The following is an 18,774-nucleotide window of genomic DNA, read 5'->3' on the forward strand; positions in this document are numbered from 1 at the left end:
CAACACCGTAAACTGCTGGCTCGGCATAAAACACAGCATTCACCACAAAATAATCATTCTTCAAAACCCTCGCGGCTCCTTCACCCTGACCCAACACACTGTTTGACGTTACTAGGCTCCTGCCTAATCTGGAAACTCGGCTCAAGGCCTTTTACCCTGAGTTACTGATTGAACCCAAATCTTTTTCTTCTAGATTTAACTTTATACTTCTCTCCTTTTTAGGGTTTATCGTCAAGGGCCCCTACAATTTCCATGATTACATCCTATAAAATAATACTAAAATAGACCTCTGCATGGTGACCAGCTGAGAAGAAAGGTGGAGGACTCCTGTAGGACAGTGATGGCAAAGCTTTTAGACACCGTGTGCCCAAAGTACAACCAAAACCCATGTATTCTCCTCAAAGTGCCAATGTGACAATTTAAGCAGTAACTTGTTACTCCCTGCTCTTTCACAGGTTTAAATTGTATAGGCACCTGAGGACACCAATACAGTAGAAAGAAGGAGAAGACGTTTGGATTATCATTCAGTCTAAGGTCCTGGGCTGCCTGGGACTGCAAGAGGCCTTGAGTCCTGTCTGGTGAACACTGCCTTGGGGTGATGGCGCGGATGCCCATCTAGAGGGCTCTGAGTGCCACAGCCATAGGTTCGCCACCACTGCTGTAGGATGTGACAATGATCATAGCTAGGTCACACAAAGATTTAGTATTGGACATCTCAGGGCAGAGAATAACTATAGTCTTGCTTTTACTGCCAGACAATTATTCAATATACATTGGGAAATCCTCATAACTGGAGGCGTCCATATATATTAGATATTAGCATCATGGAACATTTAACAACCGATGAACTAAGTATCGCTTATTGCATGATCGTTTTACCTATACAGCCCTATACACTAACTTTAATGGGAGATGAGTACTGCTTGCAGCACGAACACATGATTGGTGGAAGTACCGAGAGTAGGTTCCCTTATCAAAGATCATTAATCCTAAATGTGGGTCATTAACAGATTATAATATAGGATGTTTGGGTGGTAGCCCAGGACCCAAGCCTTTTAAAGGTTCCATGACCACCCAAATCACCCACCAATTCATAAACAGGAGGTCCCCAACTTAAGGACACCGGACTTACAGACAACCCCTAGTTACAGACGGACCTCTCTGCCCCCTGTGACCTCTGGTGAAGTCTCTGGATGTTACTATAGTCTCAGGCTGCAATGATCAGCTGTAAGGTGTCTGTAATGAAGCTTTATTGATACTCCCTGGTCCCTTTAGAGCAAATATTTTTGAAAATCCAATTGTCACTGGGACAAAAAATTTTTTTTCTGGAGCTACAAATATAAAATATACCAGTTCCGACTTACATACAAAAGCTCAACTTAAGAACAAACATAAAGAATGAATCTTGTACGTAAACCAGGGATTGGCAGTAACTAGAAGGGCCTTTACCGATGAAATCCTTGTACACCTGTTCCTGCTCACAATGCACATGTACACAAGAGCAATTTCAGGACTTTTGAAGGTCCTTCATGGGTCCTGAAAACACAGATTGAAAGCAGGCAGAAGGGACGCATCCTCCATTACTCAAGAAGCTGATTCTAGTACCATATGTTGGAAATGACTATTATAGGGGCTATAATATTCATAACGCCCAGGGCCCATGGGAGGCTAGATCCCCCTGGGAATTAATATAAAATTTCTTTAAAACCACAGTAAGGAGCTCAAAAATCTAAAATGTGTGGTCCATTCGGTCGGTCATCGTGTGTCACAAAACAAAAGTTGGAATACTTTAGATTGTCGAACTAAAAAGAGCCTAAATAGTCTGAAGGGGTTCCACCATGCAATTCTTCTCTGATAGTTAAACCAAATTTCTCTACTGACCCAAAATACTCCAATATATTAAAACCCATATAAATATGCCAAAGAACTTTCAAGATTCTGTTCTGTTCCAACAAAATGTGGAACTTTTTAAGTCTAAGGAGCAATTCACTAAGATCGTCCACGGGAGTTCACCTTCTTCTTCCTGGTGCATGTAAGTGCTTGGACTTGCAACAAAATTTGAAAGTTAAATCCCACGTTCAGTCTGAATCAGTTGGAACGTCCAACGGCCCTCCCTCCGATTTGTGACGTATGGAAGCCGGCGCAGCTGTGCCACAATCCGATCGCGTGCGACACAATCCCAGCGCAGACACCTGTTAAATACCTGTCACAGCCGCACAAAACCCGAAAACGTTGGAAAATCCGGGGGAAAGTCAGAGCCGCGACCCTTAGTAAATAAGCCCCATTGTTTTTTGTCATTAAATTGTGAAATTATTTTGTAAATAAACCAAATTTTAGTTCAGTAATTTAGATTCCAACTGCAACGGCTTCCAAAAATATCAAGTCTTGAGTGAATAACAGTAAAGTGAAAACCACTTAAAGTAGGAAAGAGACCAAGACCTTATCACAGAATGCTGCTTACATCTAATGTGTTTTATTATTGTTTACAAAATCCAACCTAAATTTTCGGAGCTCGATAAGAAAACATGTACTGGAATTCTTTTTAGCTTTACAGAGTTACCAACTGCTGCGTAATCTCAAATCAAGTGACACGTGATTCTGAGAACTTGAAGATCTTCCTGGCATCTTTTCAAATATTCCAAAATAAACCACTAAAAGGAGATTAGATGGTCTCATCATATAAAGAGCTAGAACACTATAAAATTTGCAGATGATGGAAATCTTCAATGTACATTCCCGCTCCACGCCATAAAACAAACGTGGCAAGAGTTCACGTTGTGGGTGGACACTGATCACATGTGCAAAGGTCTAGGGCAGAACCAGGTGGAAGCAGTGACCTAGGTGACCCATGAATAGGACATCAACATCTTTCTGCAATGAGGTCCATCGGTTGACACTCCGTGGTAGGCTAGAAGTGTAGGTGGTTGTGTGACCCCCTCTACCCAGTAAGTGACTGTAACGGTGGTAGCAATCGGGTTGGTGCCGGACGGCTGTGAAACAACATTTCTGCTACTGACCGGCTAACACTTCCGACCATGTTGGGAATGTCAACAGATGGGCTGGACTTTGCGCCACAAGAACAGGGTGCCGGAGTATGGTAAGTAGTTTGTCTTTTCTCTTCTACATTGCTCTGGGCAGACCTAGGATTTTGATATAGGTTTAAAATCCGCCATTGGGGGTGGAAAAGTTATAACCTTTGGTTCTGGCCAGTCTGTGTAACCATCCCGAACCCTGCTCAACCAAGCTAACCATTAAGAGCAGACACATTTTGAGTTTCAAGGCCCATGTGAAACTTGCCTTTTAGAGACATGACCTAAACATATTGCCGTAAAGCCTTAGATTAATGCCCCCAGCTCCTAGACAGAGTCGGCCAGGCCAATCATAGCCATGGCCAGTTGTTAGGTGCATCAATTTGCTTTCTATAGATGGGTCCTTTTCAAGCTTAGGTCAAAACATTCCTCGTTTGTACAAAAATCTACTTCTAGATTTCCATAGTATTGTTATAGAATTTGAAATATCCTTTGTAACATTCCATTTTGTAAGCTACAATTTGCCGAATTACCTATTTTTTATAGGAAATTCGGCAAATTGTAGCTTAATAAATGGAATGTTAGAAAGGATATTTCATATTCTATAACAATACTCTGGAAATCTAGAAGTAGATTTCCTCCAAAACCATAAGCAAATGGGCTAAGAGTCAGTTTATGCATGAGATGAATCAGAAGCTGGAATAGGAGCGCAGCTTAACCCCCCCGCTTTGAGCTCTGTAGCACCTCGAACCTTGCTGTTGATGTTTTAAACAGGAGAATGGCTGGTTCATTTCTGTCTCTGTAGCACCCCTGTATGGGATGATAATGTGTAGAACATGTTATATAACAACTAGCCAATTTACCTATTAAATACATCCTCCAAAGCCATATGCAAATGAGTCACTATTTGCCTGAGATTATTCAGCAACTGGAAGAAGAGTGTCACTTCAGAAATCCCTATCTTGGGTCCTATGGCACCTAGAACCACGTTTCTGGTGTCATTTTAAAGCAGAGAATGACTGGTTTGGAAATGTAGCACTCGATATAGGCTTCCTTTATGGTCTGACAACAAGCAGGTGCATAAACTATCAATGGAGTTCTTAGCCCAATAACATAATACAAATGTTAATGCAGTCCAGGCATGTTCCGTTCATCTACCACAACCATTCAATAGTTTGGAACGTATCAAAACCACGAAAGACATTGGTATAAAGGGAACACTAAATATTTCGTCTCCCTCCCACAATAGATCTCAGTGTAGTATTTCAATTCAATAGAAATACATTAATCATTCCTGGAGCGATCCTAAGGGTAACCAAAGCAAGGGGCTGCCAAACCCAGTTTTCTGCTCTATTTTACATAAATAGATATAAAACCAGAGAATGCCTGTTTTTGTGGTCTCTGGGTTTGGACCAAGTTATTCTAACCTTTAACTTGTTTACTTAAGATTAAAAAAAAAAAATGGAGGCAGAAAAATTAAATGCAGAAGTAAAACTTAAAGCAGATATAATTTTGGGCTATAAATCCACTGACCTCTCACAACGATCACAGTGTGCGGGTGAAAGTGGAAGTTGCTGGTTACTGTGTCAGCCCTTTACTATTCTGCTCTAGATTTACCTTATACTTTTGTTTTTTAATTTAGATACTAAAAAACTCTCTGTTTGCTTCATCTCAGTCAATCAACCAGGTGTCATCCATAGTTCAAAAGGGTAGCTCCTGGTATATGACATTTGTAATATGCTCTCAGCTGCACCCGGTGAACCTTTACCAAAAAACGTGGCTTATGGCACAGAAATGTATGGATTTTTTTTTAATTCAAAATTGTATAGAATGCAAAAAAATTCCCTACTGAATCCAGTGCCACATCTCTGGTAGTCCATAAAGCTATGATGTCACATACATCACTTACAAGATCACTGTATTGTAGTGGATTATACAGTGGGCGGTTTGGGCGGCTGCCACGGGCCACAGTTTCTAGTGCCCCTCCCAATGTTTTTCAATGCTTTGTACACACAATAAAGAGAGTTACCTCGATGAATGACATCCTCAATTATGTATGTTGGCTCTTGATACACAAGTATACTAGACTAGCTGGACCTTTGAAGGTCCTTAAACTGCAGAACTGGAAGCTTGCAGAAGGGACCCTTCCTCTGTTCCAAGCAGCTTGATTCCAGTGTCCTACGCAGGTAGTATATGTAGTCATTAAAAAATATTGGACTTGTTGTGACTCAAAATTTTCATACAGTCCATTAGCCAGAACAAACAGAGGCAGTGCAGCCTTCACTGCATCTTTTCTCTAGTAAATATATGCACCATACAACATATGACATATACAATGAGCGGCCCTTAACTAGTTACAAGGGGCCCTACGACAAAACAGGGGTGTAACTATAGTGTTAGCAGCCATAAAAGCTGCTATGGGGCCCGCAGTGTCAGGTGGCCCCGGCATCCAACCTGACACACTAAAGAATGGAGGATGTGCATCATTATATACATATTGTGACACATTCACTAAGGGGCGTGTGCCAGTTTTCTGTCGGACAATGCACATTCTTTTAGGTTGCAAACAGCTTGCACAGAACTGTCACACGCGACCCTTTTGTGGCGCAGCTGCACTAGGCATGATGGGACACAAATAAGTGGGCGTTCCTGTGCTCAGTCGGACCGTGCGCCAGATTTATCATGCAAGACCGACAGAATTGTCCATGTTAAAGGTGAACCAAAAAAAGTTGGTGGACTCTGCCGGGGGAGTGCAGGGAGCGACAGATTCTGATTCTGGCGCACCCTGCACTATACACAGGCAAACTGCATTTAGTGTGCCCCATTATGCTGCACATTGTACAGCATGTTATGTAAATAGCATATATGTGATGTTTATATGCTGTATCTGTATACAGTGTAAGGTGTGTATATATACTGTAATATACTGCAGGTGTGTATATATGCTCTATATATGTATATATGCGTACAAATGTATAAATGTGTGATTGCCATGTGTGAGTATACAAATATCTGCATTTTTTAAGTGTTCATATGGCGTTGAAAGGAACTTAATACCCCATCTAAAAACACAAAGCACATAAAACCCTTTGCTGGCACATGGTACAATACACGTTGGTTGATGGCATTGTCTCCCATGGGTGTTGTCCGGGTATTCCAGTTTTCTCCCACTAAGCCACTCTTATTTACCTTCTATAAGAGAAAGAAACTGGTCTCTTAGTTCTTAAAGAGTGCAAGATAATCCTAGGATTTAGTCCATTTTGTGCCTGGCAAAGGTGACAGACATCACAACTCTGCCCCCCATTGCTATACGTTATACACCAAACTATGATTATATGGGATTAGTAGCGGGACGGTTCCTCATGCTCTTCCAGGAGAGGAGATGCATGCATTATACAAAGCTTTAATACCAATAAGTCTATTTATTTTTCTTTGACACATTCGGTGCAACACATTTTAGTAAATATAGTACTATAGCATTCGCGGAGGGAGGCACCAGGCGTATAAAACTCCTTATTGTGCCACCCCCTCAACCAACAAAACATGGAAAATTCCTGTGGACAACTGCAGTTTTCCTAACAAATGTCTACCATCTCATTGGCTGCGGGACTGAAAACACACTTACCACAGGTGTAAAAAATACCCGGCATCATTACCAGCTTACTACTGCTTCCTTACTATCTGCCGGCATCCTTACCGGAACAGACTATACCAGTGATGGCAAACCTTTTAGGCACCGAGTGCCCAAACTACATCCTAAATCCACATATTTTTCGAAAAGTGCCGATGCGACAATTTAAGCAGTAACTTATTACTCCCTGCTCTGTCACAGGTTTAAATTGTAGAAAGAAGGAGAAAAAGCTTTGGATTATCATTGTAGCTTCCTTCTAGGGTCCTGGGCTGTCTGGGACTGCAAGAGGCCTTGTGTCCTGTCTGGTGGAGTCTGCGGTGGGGTGATGGCCTGGGTGCCCATATAGAGGGCTCTGAGTGCCACCTCTGGCACCCGTGCCACAGGTTCGCCACCACTGGACTATACCATCACTGCACACTTTAAAAGTGCCACACTCTCCACAACCATGTGTCGTTTCCAAAAAAAAAAAATAAATAATAAAAACGTCTCTTCAACGTTGTGATCCAATAAGACGTTGGTCATCAGGTACTATATTGGGATGTTTCAATTTGCACACACAGCCAAATTGCTTGATTTGGTGATAAGATTACACGTGGATAAAAAAAAAAAAATTCTTGAAGAAACGAGTCAAAGATGTCCCCCCGGCTTGTTCCCGAGTCTGTGCTGCTTTCAACAACCCTCTGCCTGTTTTTGCTACACACTGTTACTGATTGTTTCATTTGCCCGATCACTCGGTGTCACATACCAGTGATTTGTGCCGATTGGACGAGCGGTGATCCACACCGGGACCACCACAAGAGGTAACAGCTTTACGATCTTTCTGCTACAAAGTCTAGATCTGGAAGCTTGAAAACCAAAGAGGTCCAAACACAATGCCCTTCGTGTGTGGCCTAAAGTCAAAACGGTTGGATAGTTCAGTGGTTCCACAACCCACTAGTCATTACACTCCGGAGGAGCCATCCGGTCCTCTATTGCATAGACAACCCAAAGTCTTTAAATGGCGATGTGTAGTTTTACCGATGGTGGCTCTCAAGACAAACTGAACACTTACTATAAGGTTTCTACACAAATTATAGCAAACTACCGGGAATCTGAGAGGAAGAAAAGGTTGTGATCTACCTACGGTCAAGGGAACTTTCTAAACATTAGTGATTGTTAACAGAGAAGAGTACACTTAGGAATTTGGATGCCCAAAAAAAGAGGAATCAATAAACCAATCAGGCAAAATCTTTTTGAGGCTGAGTATATTTGATGGTAACTTTTGGGAATACTAGTTCTCTTCATCAGACATGATTCCGAAAAGACTAAATGCAGTTGACTATCTACTCCTTTTTGTGCCATGACAGATGGTAACCCAAGGCACATAACCGTGAAAAAAATGGTCAGCTACGTTGGAGTTTTTGGTATCCTGTGTGTGTGTGTGTGTGTGTGTGTGTAGTAAGGCATCAAATAATTTCTCAGGTGCATCCTTTGTAGATCCTTCTGCAATATCGGTCTTACCTGTCAACCGTGTTGGCCACAATCTCGAGTTGTTCCAGGAGGAAAGGGTAAAGAGTGGGAAACCTTGAGAAGAATTCTCTCCCGGTCATCCTGTGGAGAAATTACAAAAAAAACTATTAGTACCAGATTATTAAATATATGAGATATGAAAATAATTATTATAGGGCCACTGATGAATATTCCTGATTGGCTTCATCTTTGTAAAGTCGTCTTAGGGTAAAGCTTGTGGCAGCAACCACTTATATTATGGATGTGTGAGCTAAGCTCACTTACTGCATGTTGATGTCTTACAGAAACCCGTGGTACACATAAAATACACGTCATACATACTGTATATACCCATTATGTACACGCACATAAAGTTCAGTAACCCTATACACCCCATGCACATGAACATACAGAATATACACATCATATACAGTATATACAAACCATGTACATGCAATCTATACATATCATGTATTTACATACATATTGCACATACAACACATATGCATCGAGTATATACACTCCACTAGATATAGTATAAACCTTCATCTCATATCTTCATCTCATGCTGTTAAGATAAAGCCAGAACAATATTCACAGTCCAGCCAGGTTCCACGACAACAATACATTTTTATTCAGGTTATATCATAACCACTCCATGAAACTGTACATAAACGTCAGCGCGTTTCAAGCGGAGAACCGCCCTTACTCATGACATGTAAGGTAAGATAAAGCACCCCAGTAGCTGTTAAGCACATGGAGAAAGTAGACAAAGGGACCTAGTCCCGTTCTCCTTCCATCCTCCCCCCTCCCGCAAGCATCACTTCTCTGAGCCAAACTGCAGTGTGTCAGATAGGCTTGGTGGTCCCTCCTAAAACTCCAGGACCCGTCGCAGTGGCTATAGCTGCCATCCCAGTAATTAGGCCATTGCTGAAAAGTTTTTTTTTTTATAACTGAACAAAGGTGTGAATGCTCTCCAATATGCGGCAACAGCCAATGGGGATCCTGCAGCAATCAGATGTAATCCCATGGGAGGAGTGAGCTTGTACTGTTCCAGTCTCCCTGCAGCACCACCACAGGACAAATGTGGCACTGCATAATTTTACAATGCAATGACTGGGCAATCTCTGTAGTGCTGGGTCCTCCAATAATCTCTCCAATTAATAAAAGAGGGTCTTCAAAAGAAGTTACATTAAGTTCCCGGATGATATTGGAAAGTTTTATTTTTCTGAATTCTGCAAACACTTTTTAACCCCAAAGCAAATGGAAACAAGAACTTTGGCTTAACAGACCCTTTAAGAGTTAAAATGACTTTATAGAGTCTGAAAATGGTAACGTCTGCTCCTTTTACATGCACAGATTATAATGCTTAGCCTTAACCACCAGTATTTGAGTGCGGTGCCTGAGCAAACACTGCGCCGTATGCTAAATTGCCTCGTCAGCAGCAGCGGTTCAGGTTCATCCTCGTCAGATTGGACGCACGTCGGATGCTCGCACGTGAAGTATTCACTCTCCATATGGGAACATCCAGTGGAAAATGGCTCTTATAACCATTAAATACACCACTCCGTACATGATATTATAATGATAGTGTGAAAGGGTCATTTTTCCCACGACGATCCCGTGTGAGCGGCGGATAATACATGTGTTTTATGTCGAAGCAATTTACTGTAATTTAGAGACACTTACGCAGACGTATCATTTCTTTTTTAGTTACAGTCTTTAAGCCTGACCCCTTGAGTACTCAACTCTTTAATTTGAGGAATCGGGGGGGGGAGGGGTTCTCTAAAGGCAATGTCAATGCTGGTCTATGAGGCAGTAATACAAAGATATCATTCTGAGCCATGGGCTTTATGGTTCTCCGCTGCAGGTGGTTACAGCGAGGAATAAGCAGACCCGTACCAATAACAGGTTCAGTATAGCACTTCATGTATAATAAACCAAAATTATGCAGAAGTCTCGGGGGTGCGGGATAAAAATCCTGTGTTTGTGATCTCTTAAAAAGGAAATCTACCATCAAAATTCATTATGATAAACCGGGGACACTTACTCAATTTATGAGTTATCCATGGCCTGCTTCCTACTAAAAAATCAACTTTAGACGCCGGAAGGGTTCTGAGGGCATTACCAGAGCCCCTCACTTCTGCAGATAACAGGCTGTTACAATGAGCACAACATGCCCTCCCCCATTTACTCTGTTTTCTCCTTCCTCCCTCTGCCTGCATAATCTAGCAGCAGGAAGTGCAAGGGAAGGGGAGACCTCCGCTCAATGTAACAGCCTGTGAAGCTACAGCAAATAGGGGCTCGGGAAACATCCACCAGAGACATTTAGGCTCTTTAGCATAATTATAAAAGTCGATTTTCGAAGGATAACAAATATAAGAAGATTACGTCAAGACGGGAAGGAAGTAGAACCCAATTAACTAACGAAACTTCTTGATTATAAACTGTCCTGGGTCCTGGGCTGTATGACTATTATAGCCCCTAAAAGTCTGGAATAACCTCCTACATCTGGAGCTAGAATCAACTTCTTGGGGAATCGAGAATGAGTCCCATCTATCTGCTTTCAGTCTGCGGTTTCACGATCTTCAGAGAACCTTCAAAAGGTCCTGAAAAGGCTCTTGTGTACATGTGTATTGAGAGCAGTAACAGATATACAAGAATTTCATGGGTGAAGATGGGTTGGTAGACATTGGCCCCCAAGAATGCATGGACCCCGGGCTCCCGTCCAAACTGCCTATATTATAATCCACTGCTGAGTATCTATCCACACTCCACCAAACACATGCACACTTGGATCGGCTGTATGTGCAGGTATTCTGAATGGAAATAGGAAATAATTAAATACTTGGCGCCTTTGAAAACAAATGGATCGGACAATTGCTGAAATCCAACTGTCTGATCTTTCTCTCCTCAACATCAGCAACTGGGGTACAGCTGGGAGACCCCAGACAGATCAAATATTCAAGCCAGCCAACAAAATCAAGGAGTTCAGCCAATGTTTATGCAATAACCAAGGATTTGGTCTTAGCATATGAAATTGATATAAAAATAATGGGGTCTGACATGTAACAACCCAAGGATTAGGAGGGAAACTTGAGGCAGTCAGAAACTTCAGTCGATATCATGGGTTTTGGCCAACTTTTTGGATTCGTCCTCAGTATAGGTCATAAATATCAGATCAGAAGAACATTGTCGTGTCCAGTCAAGTGATGCGGTCTGCTCATTGCTTACCAAGCACAGCGCTGTATACTATATAGTGGCTGTGCTTGGTATTGCGCCTCAGCCACATTCACGCGAAGTGACAAAAATTGGCCAACGATGATCGATAGAGTTGACGCCACAAGGCTCGGCCTCTGAAACTTCCAACTGTTAATCCCTTTAACTCATAGGACCATTTTTAAGTCACCCACTCAAAAAAAATAATGAATTGCGTTGGTATTATGGAGTAAAGTTTTCTAACTAACTCAATTTAATCTCTCCAGGGAACACACAACTTGACGTGACTCACGCAATAATCTGTCAACAAAACCAACATGCCTGTTGGGGCTCTGAACAGTATCAAGTGGTGTGGCACCGTGCCACAAATCTACCCCGCCCCCCCCCCCCACCAGTTCCCAAAAGCAAAATTAAGGAAAACACCCCCCACCACCACCATCCACTCATTTACATGTAAAAATGAATCTTTATCATCTTAAGAGCAGATCCCTTGGAATGATTAACTTGCAGAGCAGCACGAGAAGCAACAATAACTCCAAAAGAGCTCATAAGAGACAAAAATCAAAGTGACTCAAACAGGAAGAAACACAAGACGATAAACTTTCAGACGCAAACATTGGCACGTACCCTGCGCTTTTATAAGCCGCAGCTCTCTGGTCAGCAGATTATACGACTGCTCTCCAGAAAGCCTGTGCGTAATGCAGTTTAATGAGACGATGGGAAGGTTTATTCATTCCTTAGATAAGGCTTTAAAAATCTATTTTCTATCATTTATTTTTACAGAACAGAAGATGTTGCACCGTCATTGCCCTAGAAGCCCAAAGCCTGAATGGAGCGAGAATCAGGAGACATCTATATAGATTAGGGGTAGTAAGATTGGAAACTGATTGGTTGGGGTGCAACACCCAGTCAGAGACAGAACCAAACATCTCTGTCCATAGCCATTGGCCATATGGCCCTACTGCAGGCATAGCCCTCATTCACATCTACAAGAACAAGTTACCACCGTAGCCTATTCTTGGTGATCCACAGGCGTGCCAAATGTCACACCCCACCAATCATCTACTATCACATATCTTAAGGAACGGTCAATTTTTGGTATCGGAGCAGGAAGACCTCAGCTTTGGAGAAAACCTTGTTAAAAGTTTCACCACCTCTTTCAACTGCAACCCATTGAGCCCATTATCAATGCCACTTCTTCTGCAGCCCCCAGTGTTCCCAAAAGGATTAGTGCTATTATAGTTTAGGTAGCAAATATACTAATTAGTATACTGTCAAGTAGGTGGCACCAAGCTGTCTGCACCAACCAAAAACCATCCATTGGTGAACCATCCAGCAGGGACACATGAGTCATGTTACATTCCCTGCGTGCGAAACGCGTTGTCCAAAAAGTTTTTTCCAAATAAAAAAAACCTTTACCCTTGAGTACCAGCTCCATCCAGAGGTCTCTTTTTTCGCATAGGGAGTTACAACCAGTAACCTACCTTCCTATCTATCTGTTACATGCCCTTGTTACCCAACCCTTGGGTGAGGGTGGAGACGCAAAAGCGGACACTCACCATATATGCCTAACACCAGCGTTGTGCCTGTCTCCAGCACAACCAAATAAGGTGAGTACATATCTGACCCATTAACAAATTCCAACCAACCAAGAATAGTCTCGCACTAGGTAGCGCTACTTTTCTCTGTACACCCTCAGTGACTTAAAGGAATTTTATGAAAGTTGAAAAACTTGGCTGCTTTCTTCCATAAACCGCTCCTTTACTGACTGTGTGTGATTTTGCAACTAAATTCCATTCTTCTCTATACGGCTGAGATGCAAAACCAACAACGACCATGGACAGGTGTCGGACTGTTTTAGGAATACACTTCTGGACAGCCCCTTTAAAACTTTTGCTTTTAAACAATGGGGGCTGAAGAAGAAATTCCAAGTGACTTGGGATCAGCAGAGGTGATAAGTTTCAGACTACCTCACACATCCATAATGCCTAATGACTGGAAACTGAAAGATGTAGAGTCTAGTGTATAAAGTGTGAAATGGAAGGTAAATTGCTCTCACCCGGTCAATTTCGTCCTGGGGAAACTTCCATCACGGCAGCTCGGATCACACGTGACCAGCGTGTAGGACAGCAAATGATTTGAAAAAAATGATCCAGCGCGTTGTGTTGGGAAGAAGCACTCCGGACTTTTTATTTAACTTCCATAAAAGAGATGAACATCACATATATCTTAGCACTGCGTCCGTGTGGTGGACTACAATGTCCAGCCTACGCGTTTCGAGCGTATACACACACTCTTTGTCAAGGCTGAAAGATGTAGAAGCTGAAACAAGAGTATAGATGTCATATGCATCACAGAACCCACATACTAGTTTTGGACTCTACCAAAAGGTGAAAACCTGGAATATTTGGTCCTTATAATTGTTGTTCGCCAGTTATTTAATAAGCTAAACATCCCCTTATTTCCCCTCTGGAAGTATGTCCATATCTCAAATTTTGAGCAAACAAGGTAACGCAGTTAGCGGGGCAATATCTGGAATCACTCCCACACATAAGATGTAATAGAAGGGCACAGGAAGTACACAGAGATAAGACTGTGATACAGAACGCATACATTATGGCGCGGGAATGTAATAAACAACCCTGCAGAAATAAGCCGAGAAAAACAAGGACAAAGAATTGGACTCTCGTAGGCAATCAAGACCACATGGAGCATTAAAGGTGTGTACAGGGAGTTGATCCGGGGGTGACCCGACCTTCCCGAGAGCAGATGGTGGATGAAATAAGAATCAACCATGTTGGATTTCAATATGCCTGATCTTTTATTACAACACCTGAAGAAATTACCAGCTGCTTGTTCCTCCTCTCCACATTTGCCACCAAACGTAAATGCAGGCCTGGGAGGAGTAGCTGATGGCAGGAGATGTGTTTGGAATCCGATTATACACTGCTCAAAACATGAAAGCAATAAACAACATAATATAACTCCACGTGGATCAAGCTTCGGTGAAATTAAACTGTCCACGTCGGAAGCAACACTGACTGACAATCAATTTCACACTCTGCTTTCCAAATTGAATGGACAACAGGTGGAAATTATGGGAAATTGGGAGAGTGATCCGCTACCTGCAACATCCTTTCACACGACCATTTTGGCAGTGGGTCGGTAATGGTGTGGGGGCTGCACAGCCCTCCATGTGCTCGCCAGAAGTATCCTGACTGCTATTAGGTACCAAGATGAGATCCTCAGACCTCTTGTGAGACCATATTCTGATGCGTTTTTGCCCTGGGTTCTTCCTGATGCAGGACAATAGTAGAGCTCACATGGATGGAGTGTGTCAGCATTTCCTGCAAGACGAAGGCATTGAAGCTATGGACTGGCCGCTCATTCCCCAGACTCAATCCAATATAGCACATCCAGGACATCATGTCTCGTTACATCCACCAACGTCACGCTGCACCACAGACTGTCCAGAACTTGGCGATTGCTTTAGTTCAGGTCTGGGAGGAGATCCCTCAGGAGACCATCCGAAACCTCATTAGGAGAATGCAGGGGCGTGGTAGGGTGGTCATACAGGCACGTGGAGGCCACACGCAATACTGAGCCTCATCAGGAGCATGCAGATGCATGGTAGGGTGGTCATACAGGCACGTGGAGGCCACACACAATACTGAGCCTCATCAGGAGCATGCAGAGGTATGGTAGGGTGGTCATACAGGCACGTGGAGGCCACACGCAATACTGAACCTCATCAGAAGCATGCAGAGGCGTGGTAGGGTGGTCATACAGGCACGTGGAGGCCACAAACAATACTGAGCCTCATCAGGAGCATGCCGAGGTGTGGTAGGGAGGTCATACAGGCACGTGGAGGCCACAAACAATACTGAGCCTCATCAGGAGCATGCAGAGGTGTGATAGGGTGCCATACAGGCACGTAGAGGCCACACACAATACTGAGCCTCATCAGGAGCATGCAGAGGTGTGGTAGGGAGGTCATACAGGCACGTGGAGGCCACACACGATGCTGAGCGTCATTAGGAGCATGCCGAGGCGTGGTAGGGTGGTCATACAGGCACGAGGAGGCCACACACAATATGGAGTCTCATTTTGTCTTGTTTTACGGACATTTCATTAAAGTTGGATCAACCTGTAGTGTGTTTTTACACTTTAATATTGTGGGTGACTCCAAATCCAGGCCTCCATTGGTTAATAAATTTGATTTTAACCCCTTAAGGACGCAGCCTGTTTGCACGTTAAGGCTCGCTACTTTTTTTGGAAATTTGACCAGTGTCTCTTCCTGTGGTAATAACTTTTCAACGCTTTAAGATATCCTTGTGATTTTGAGATTGTTTTCTCGTGAGACATTGTAGTTTATGTTAGTAGTGTCATTTCGGTGATCCGTTCCTTTTTTGGGGGGTAAAAATTCAAAAATTTAGGAAAAATTTGAAAAAAAATGACTATTTTCAAAGTTTCAAATGTTATACTTTTTAGACAAAAAGTGATACCACGAATTTTTTGGATAGAAACCTTTTGCCATTGGTCATTATGGATGTGAGAAGGTTTGAAGTTTTAGGAGCAACTTCTCAGATTTTCTTGAAATTTGAAAAATGCAAACTTTTTGGTGATCAATTCAGTTTGGAAGTGCCCTATAAAGGCTTATGTACTATATACCCCCACAAGTAACACCATTTTATGAACCTAACATCTCAACCTATTCAAATCAGCATTTAAGAAGTCTGTTAACCCTTTCATTATTTTTCCGGAAGCATATGAAAATGGATTGGAAATTTTGAAATTTCAATTTTTGATTTCAATCTTTCTAATTTAGCCCTAAAATGGATACATTCAGAAGGAATTTGAGGAAAATATATATTCCTAATTTCTTGCCCTGCTTCTTCCGAGTACGGCAATACCAGACATGTGGATGTCAGCTGCTGTTTCCCCGCACAGCGATGTCCAGAACAGAGTTAGCGATACTGGGAATTTGGAAGGCCAATTTGGCTGCAAATATTTTGTGGTGCCACAGTGTAATTGAAGAGCCCCTGAAGTAAAAGTACAATAGAAAACCCCCCAAAATGTCACCATTTCGGAAACTAGACCCCTCAAAGAATTTATTGCTGGTTGTGGTGAGCATTTTAACCCCCAACACGCTGGTCAAAATTGAATGCAAAGTAAATGGTGCAGAGTAAAAATTGTGTTTTTATCTCAAAAATGTAATTTTAGTGCCTCATATACTGAGCCAACCCATGCCACTTTAGACAAACACCCCAAAAATCATTCTGCGGGTTGTGCCAATAATTTACAGACTGGGCACACAGAAGGGATGAGAACGGAAGGAGTGAAATTTTGATTTTCCAGCTCCGTTTTCACACGTTTGGATTTGGAGTGCCATGTCATGTTGGCAGTGCCCGTGAGGTGCCAGTGCAATAGAAACACCCAATAAATGATACCATTACGGAAACTAGACCCCTCAAAGAATTTATCGGTGGTTGTGGTGAGCATTTTAACCCCCAACACGCTGGTCAAAATTGAATGCAAAGTAAATGGTGCAGAGTAAAAATTGCGTTTTTATCTCAAAAATGTCATTTTAGTGCCTCATATACTGTGCCCAACCCATGCCACTTTAGACAAACACCCCAAAAATCATTCTGATTTTTCTGTCTGGTTGTCCCGAGTACAGCAATACCACACATGTGCCAATAATTTACAGGCTGGGCACACGGCAGGGGTCAGGAAGAAAGAAGCACAATTTAGGTTTTCAAGCTCTGTTTTCACTAGATTGGTAATGGGGGGTACCCCCAAGGTACCAGTACAATAGAAACCCCCAAGTAGTGAACCCATTTTGGAAAGGGCACCCCTCAAAGAATGTATGTAGGCTTGTATGAGTATTTTAACCCCTAAGGTGCTGGCTCAAATGTAATACAAAGTGAGTAGTGCAGAGAAACAATTGTATTGCAATTTATCAAATATGCCATTGAAGTGACAAAAGCATTTTGCCCAACTCATGCCACTGGGGAAAAACACATCAAAAATCATTCTGCGGGTTACCCCGGTTAGGGCAATACCCCATAGGAGGCAATAATCTGTAGGATGGTGACACGGCAGGGCTCAAAAGGGAATAACTTGTTGGAGCACAGACATTGTACTTTTTTTTTTTTTCTTTTTGGCATCATGAAAGATTTGTAGATGCCAATAGGGTCCAGTACAGTAGAAACCCCTAAGAACTGACCCTATTTTGGAAACTACACCCCTCCATGAATTAATCTAGGGGTACAGTTAGCATTTTAACCCCACAGGTGGACCCCTGAAAAAGTGCATAATGGATAGTGCATAGTAAAAATATCCATTATGTCATTTTGTGCCCAGCTGCTGCCATGGGAGACAAACACCCTAAAAATCATGATGCATGTTTTCCCGGGTAAAGCATACGGGACAGTAATCTACAGGCTGGGCACATGGCAGGGCTTAGAAGGGAAGGTGCGGCATGCGGCATGATGTATAAGCTGTGCGTCAGGGTAACAACAGGGTACTCTAAAAATCCAGGGATGTATGATAAATTCGGAAGCAATCTTTCATACATAACCCTGGTTTTTCTGGGCATGTCTCACAGTGATGAATGGTGTCTTTCCGAATGCCATTTTTGAGCACACCCTGCACCTCTTTTGTGCCCTTCCCTTGCTGGCTGTTTGGGGAACTACACCTGGAAAGTGCTGCCCTGGTACAATACGTGATGGGGCCTCACTTCCAGATGTGCTAGCACTCCCCCCTTCCTGGTCTCCAAAAAGAAAGTACTTTATTACCATCTCTTGAAATTCCAGGAAAGTTCCCCTCTGGCCGGCATATAGATGCAGCACGAAAGCATTATACAATGCCATCTGCATGATGTGCACGGCCAGCTTCTTGTACCACACCCTCGACTTCCGCATGGCATTGTACGGCTGAAGCACCTGGTCAGACAAGTCCACCCCTCCCATGTATTTATTATAATCTAAAATACAGTCTGGCTTGGGGGTTTCTGTACTGGCAAAAAGGCGCTACAAATGCACCTAGCTTGCCCTAAGACAAACTAACTACTGCTAAAGATTCTGTGCAGCGCTATTCACACGGCGCACTGAAAAGTGCGTCCAGTGCAGATCAACGCTAACACAGCGCACTGAAAAGTGCGTTTGGGTTCAGAAGGGACAGACCGGGAAAAACGGAAGACACGTGGGATCACACAAGGCGATCACACAGGGAACACACAGGAAAAAAACAGATAGGGATAGGGATTTGTAGGGAACAATAGGGATCAGAACACTATTTATAGTGTAAAAGTGTATTTTGGTGCACACAGTAACGCTCTTTCCTCTCACCAGCGATACCAAACCAAAATGGTGCCGCTGGAGGAAGAGGAAAGTGCTAAAACCA

At 42.8% G+C, this 18,774-nt stretch overlaps 1 protein-coding gene across 2 annotated transcripts in view; it reads right to left on the bottom strand.

The window, feature by feature from the left end:
* THADA (THADA armadillo repeat containing) overlaps positions 1–18,774 on the bottom strand; it is a 354,225-nt gene that overhangs the window by 191,269 nt on the left and 144,182 nt on the right. The window contains exon 27 of one of the 2 annotated variants that reach the window (XM_072140258.1): positions 8,161–8,250. In XM_072140258.1, coding sequence (XP_071996359.1) covers positions 8,161–8,250 — 90 coding nt within the window. Of the gene's footprint in view, positions 1–8,160; positions 8,255–18,774 lie in introns of both variants that reach the window. The other variant, XM_072140259.1, reaches the window with a different exon arrangement.

The sequence above is a fragment of the Engystomops pustulosus genome, chromosome 3 (genome assembly GCF_040894005.1).
Source record: "Engystomops pustulosus chromosome 3, aEngPut4.maternal, whole genome shotgun sequence".
NCBI classification, from domain to species: Eukaryota; Metazoa; Chordata; class Amphibia; order Anura; family Leptodactylidae; genus Engystomops; species Engystomops pustulosus.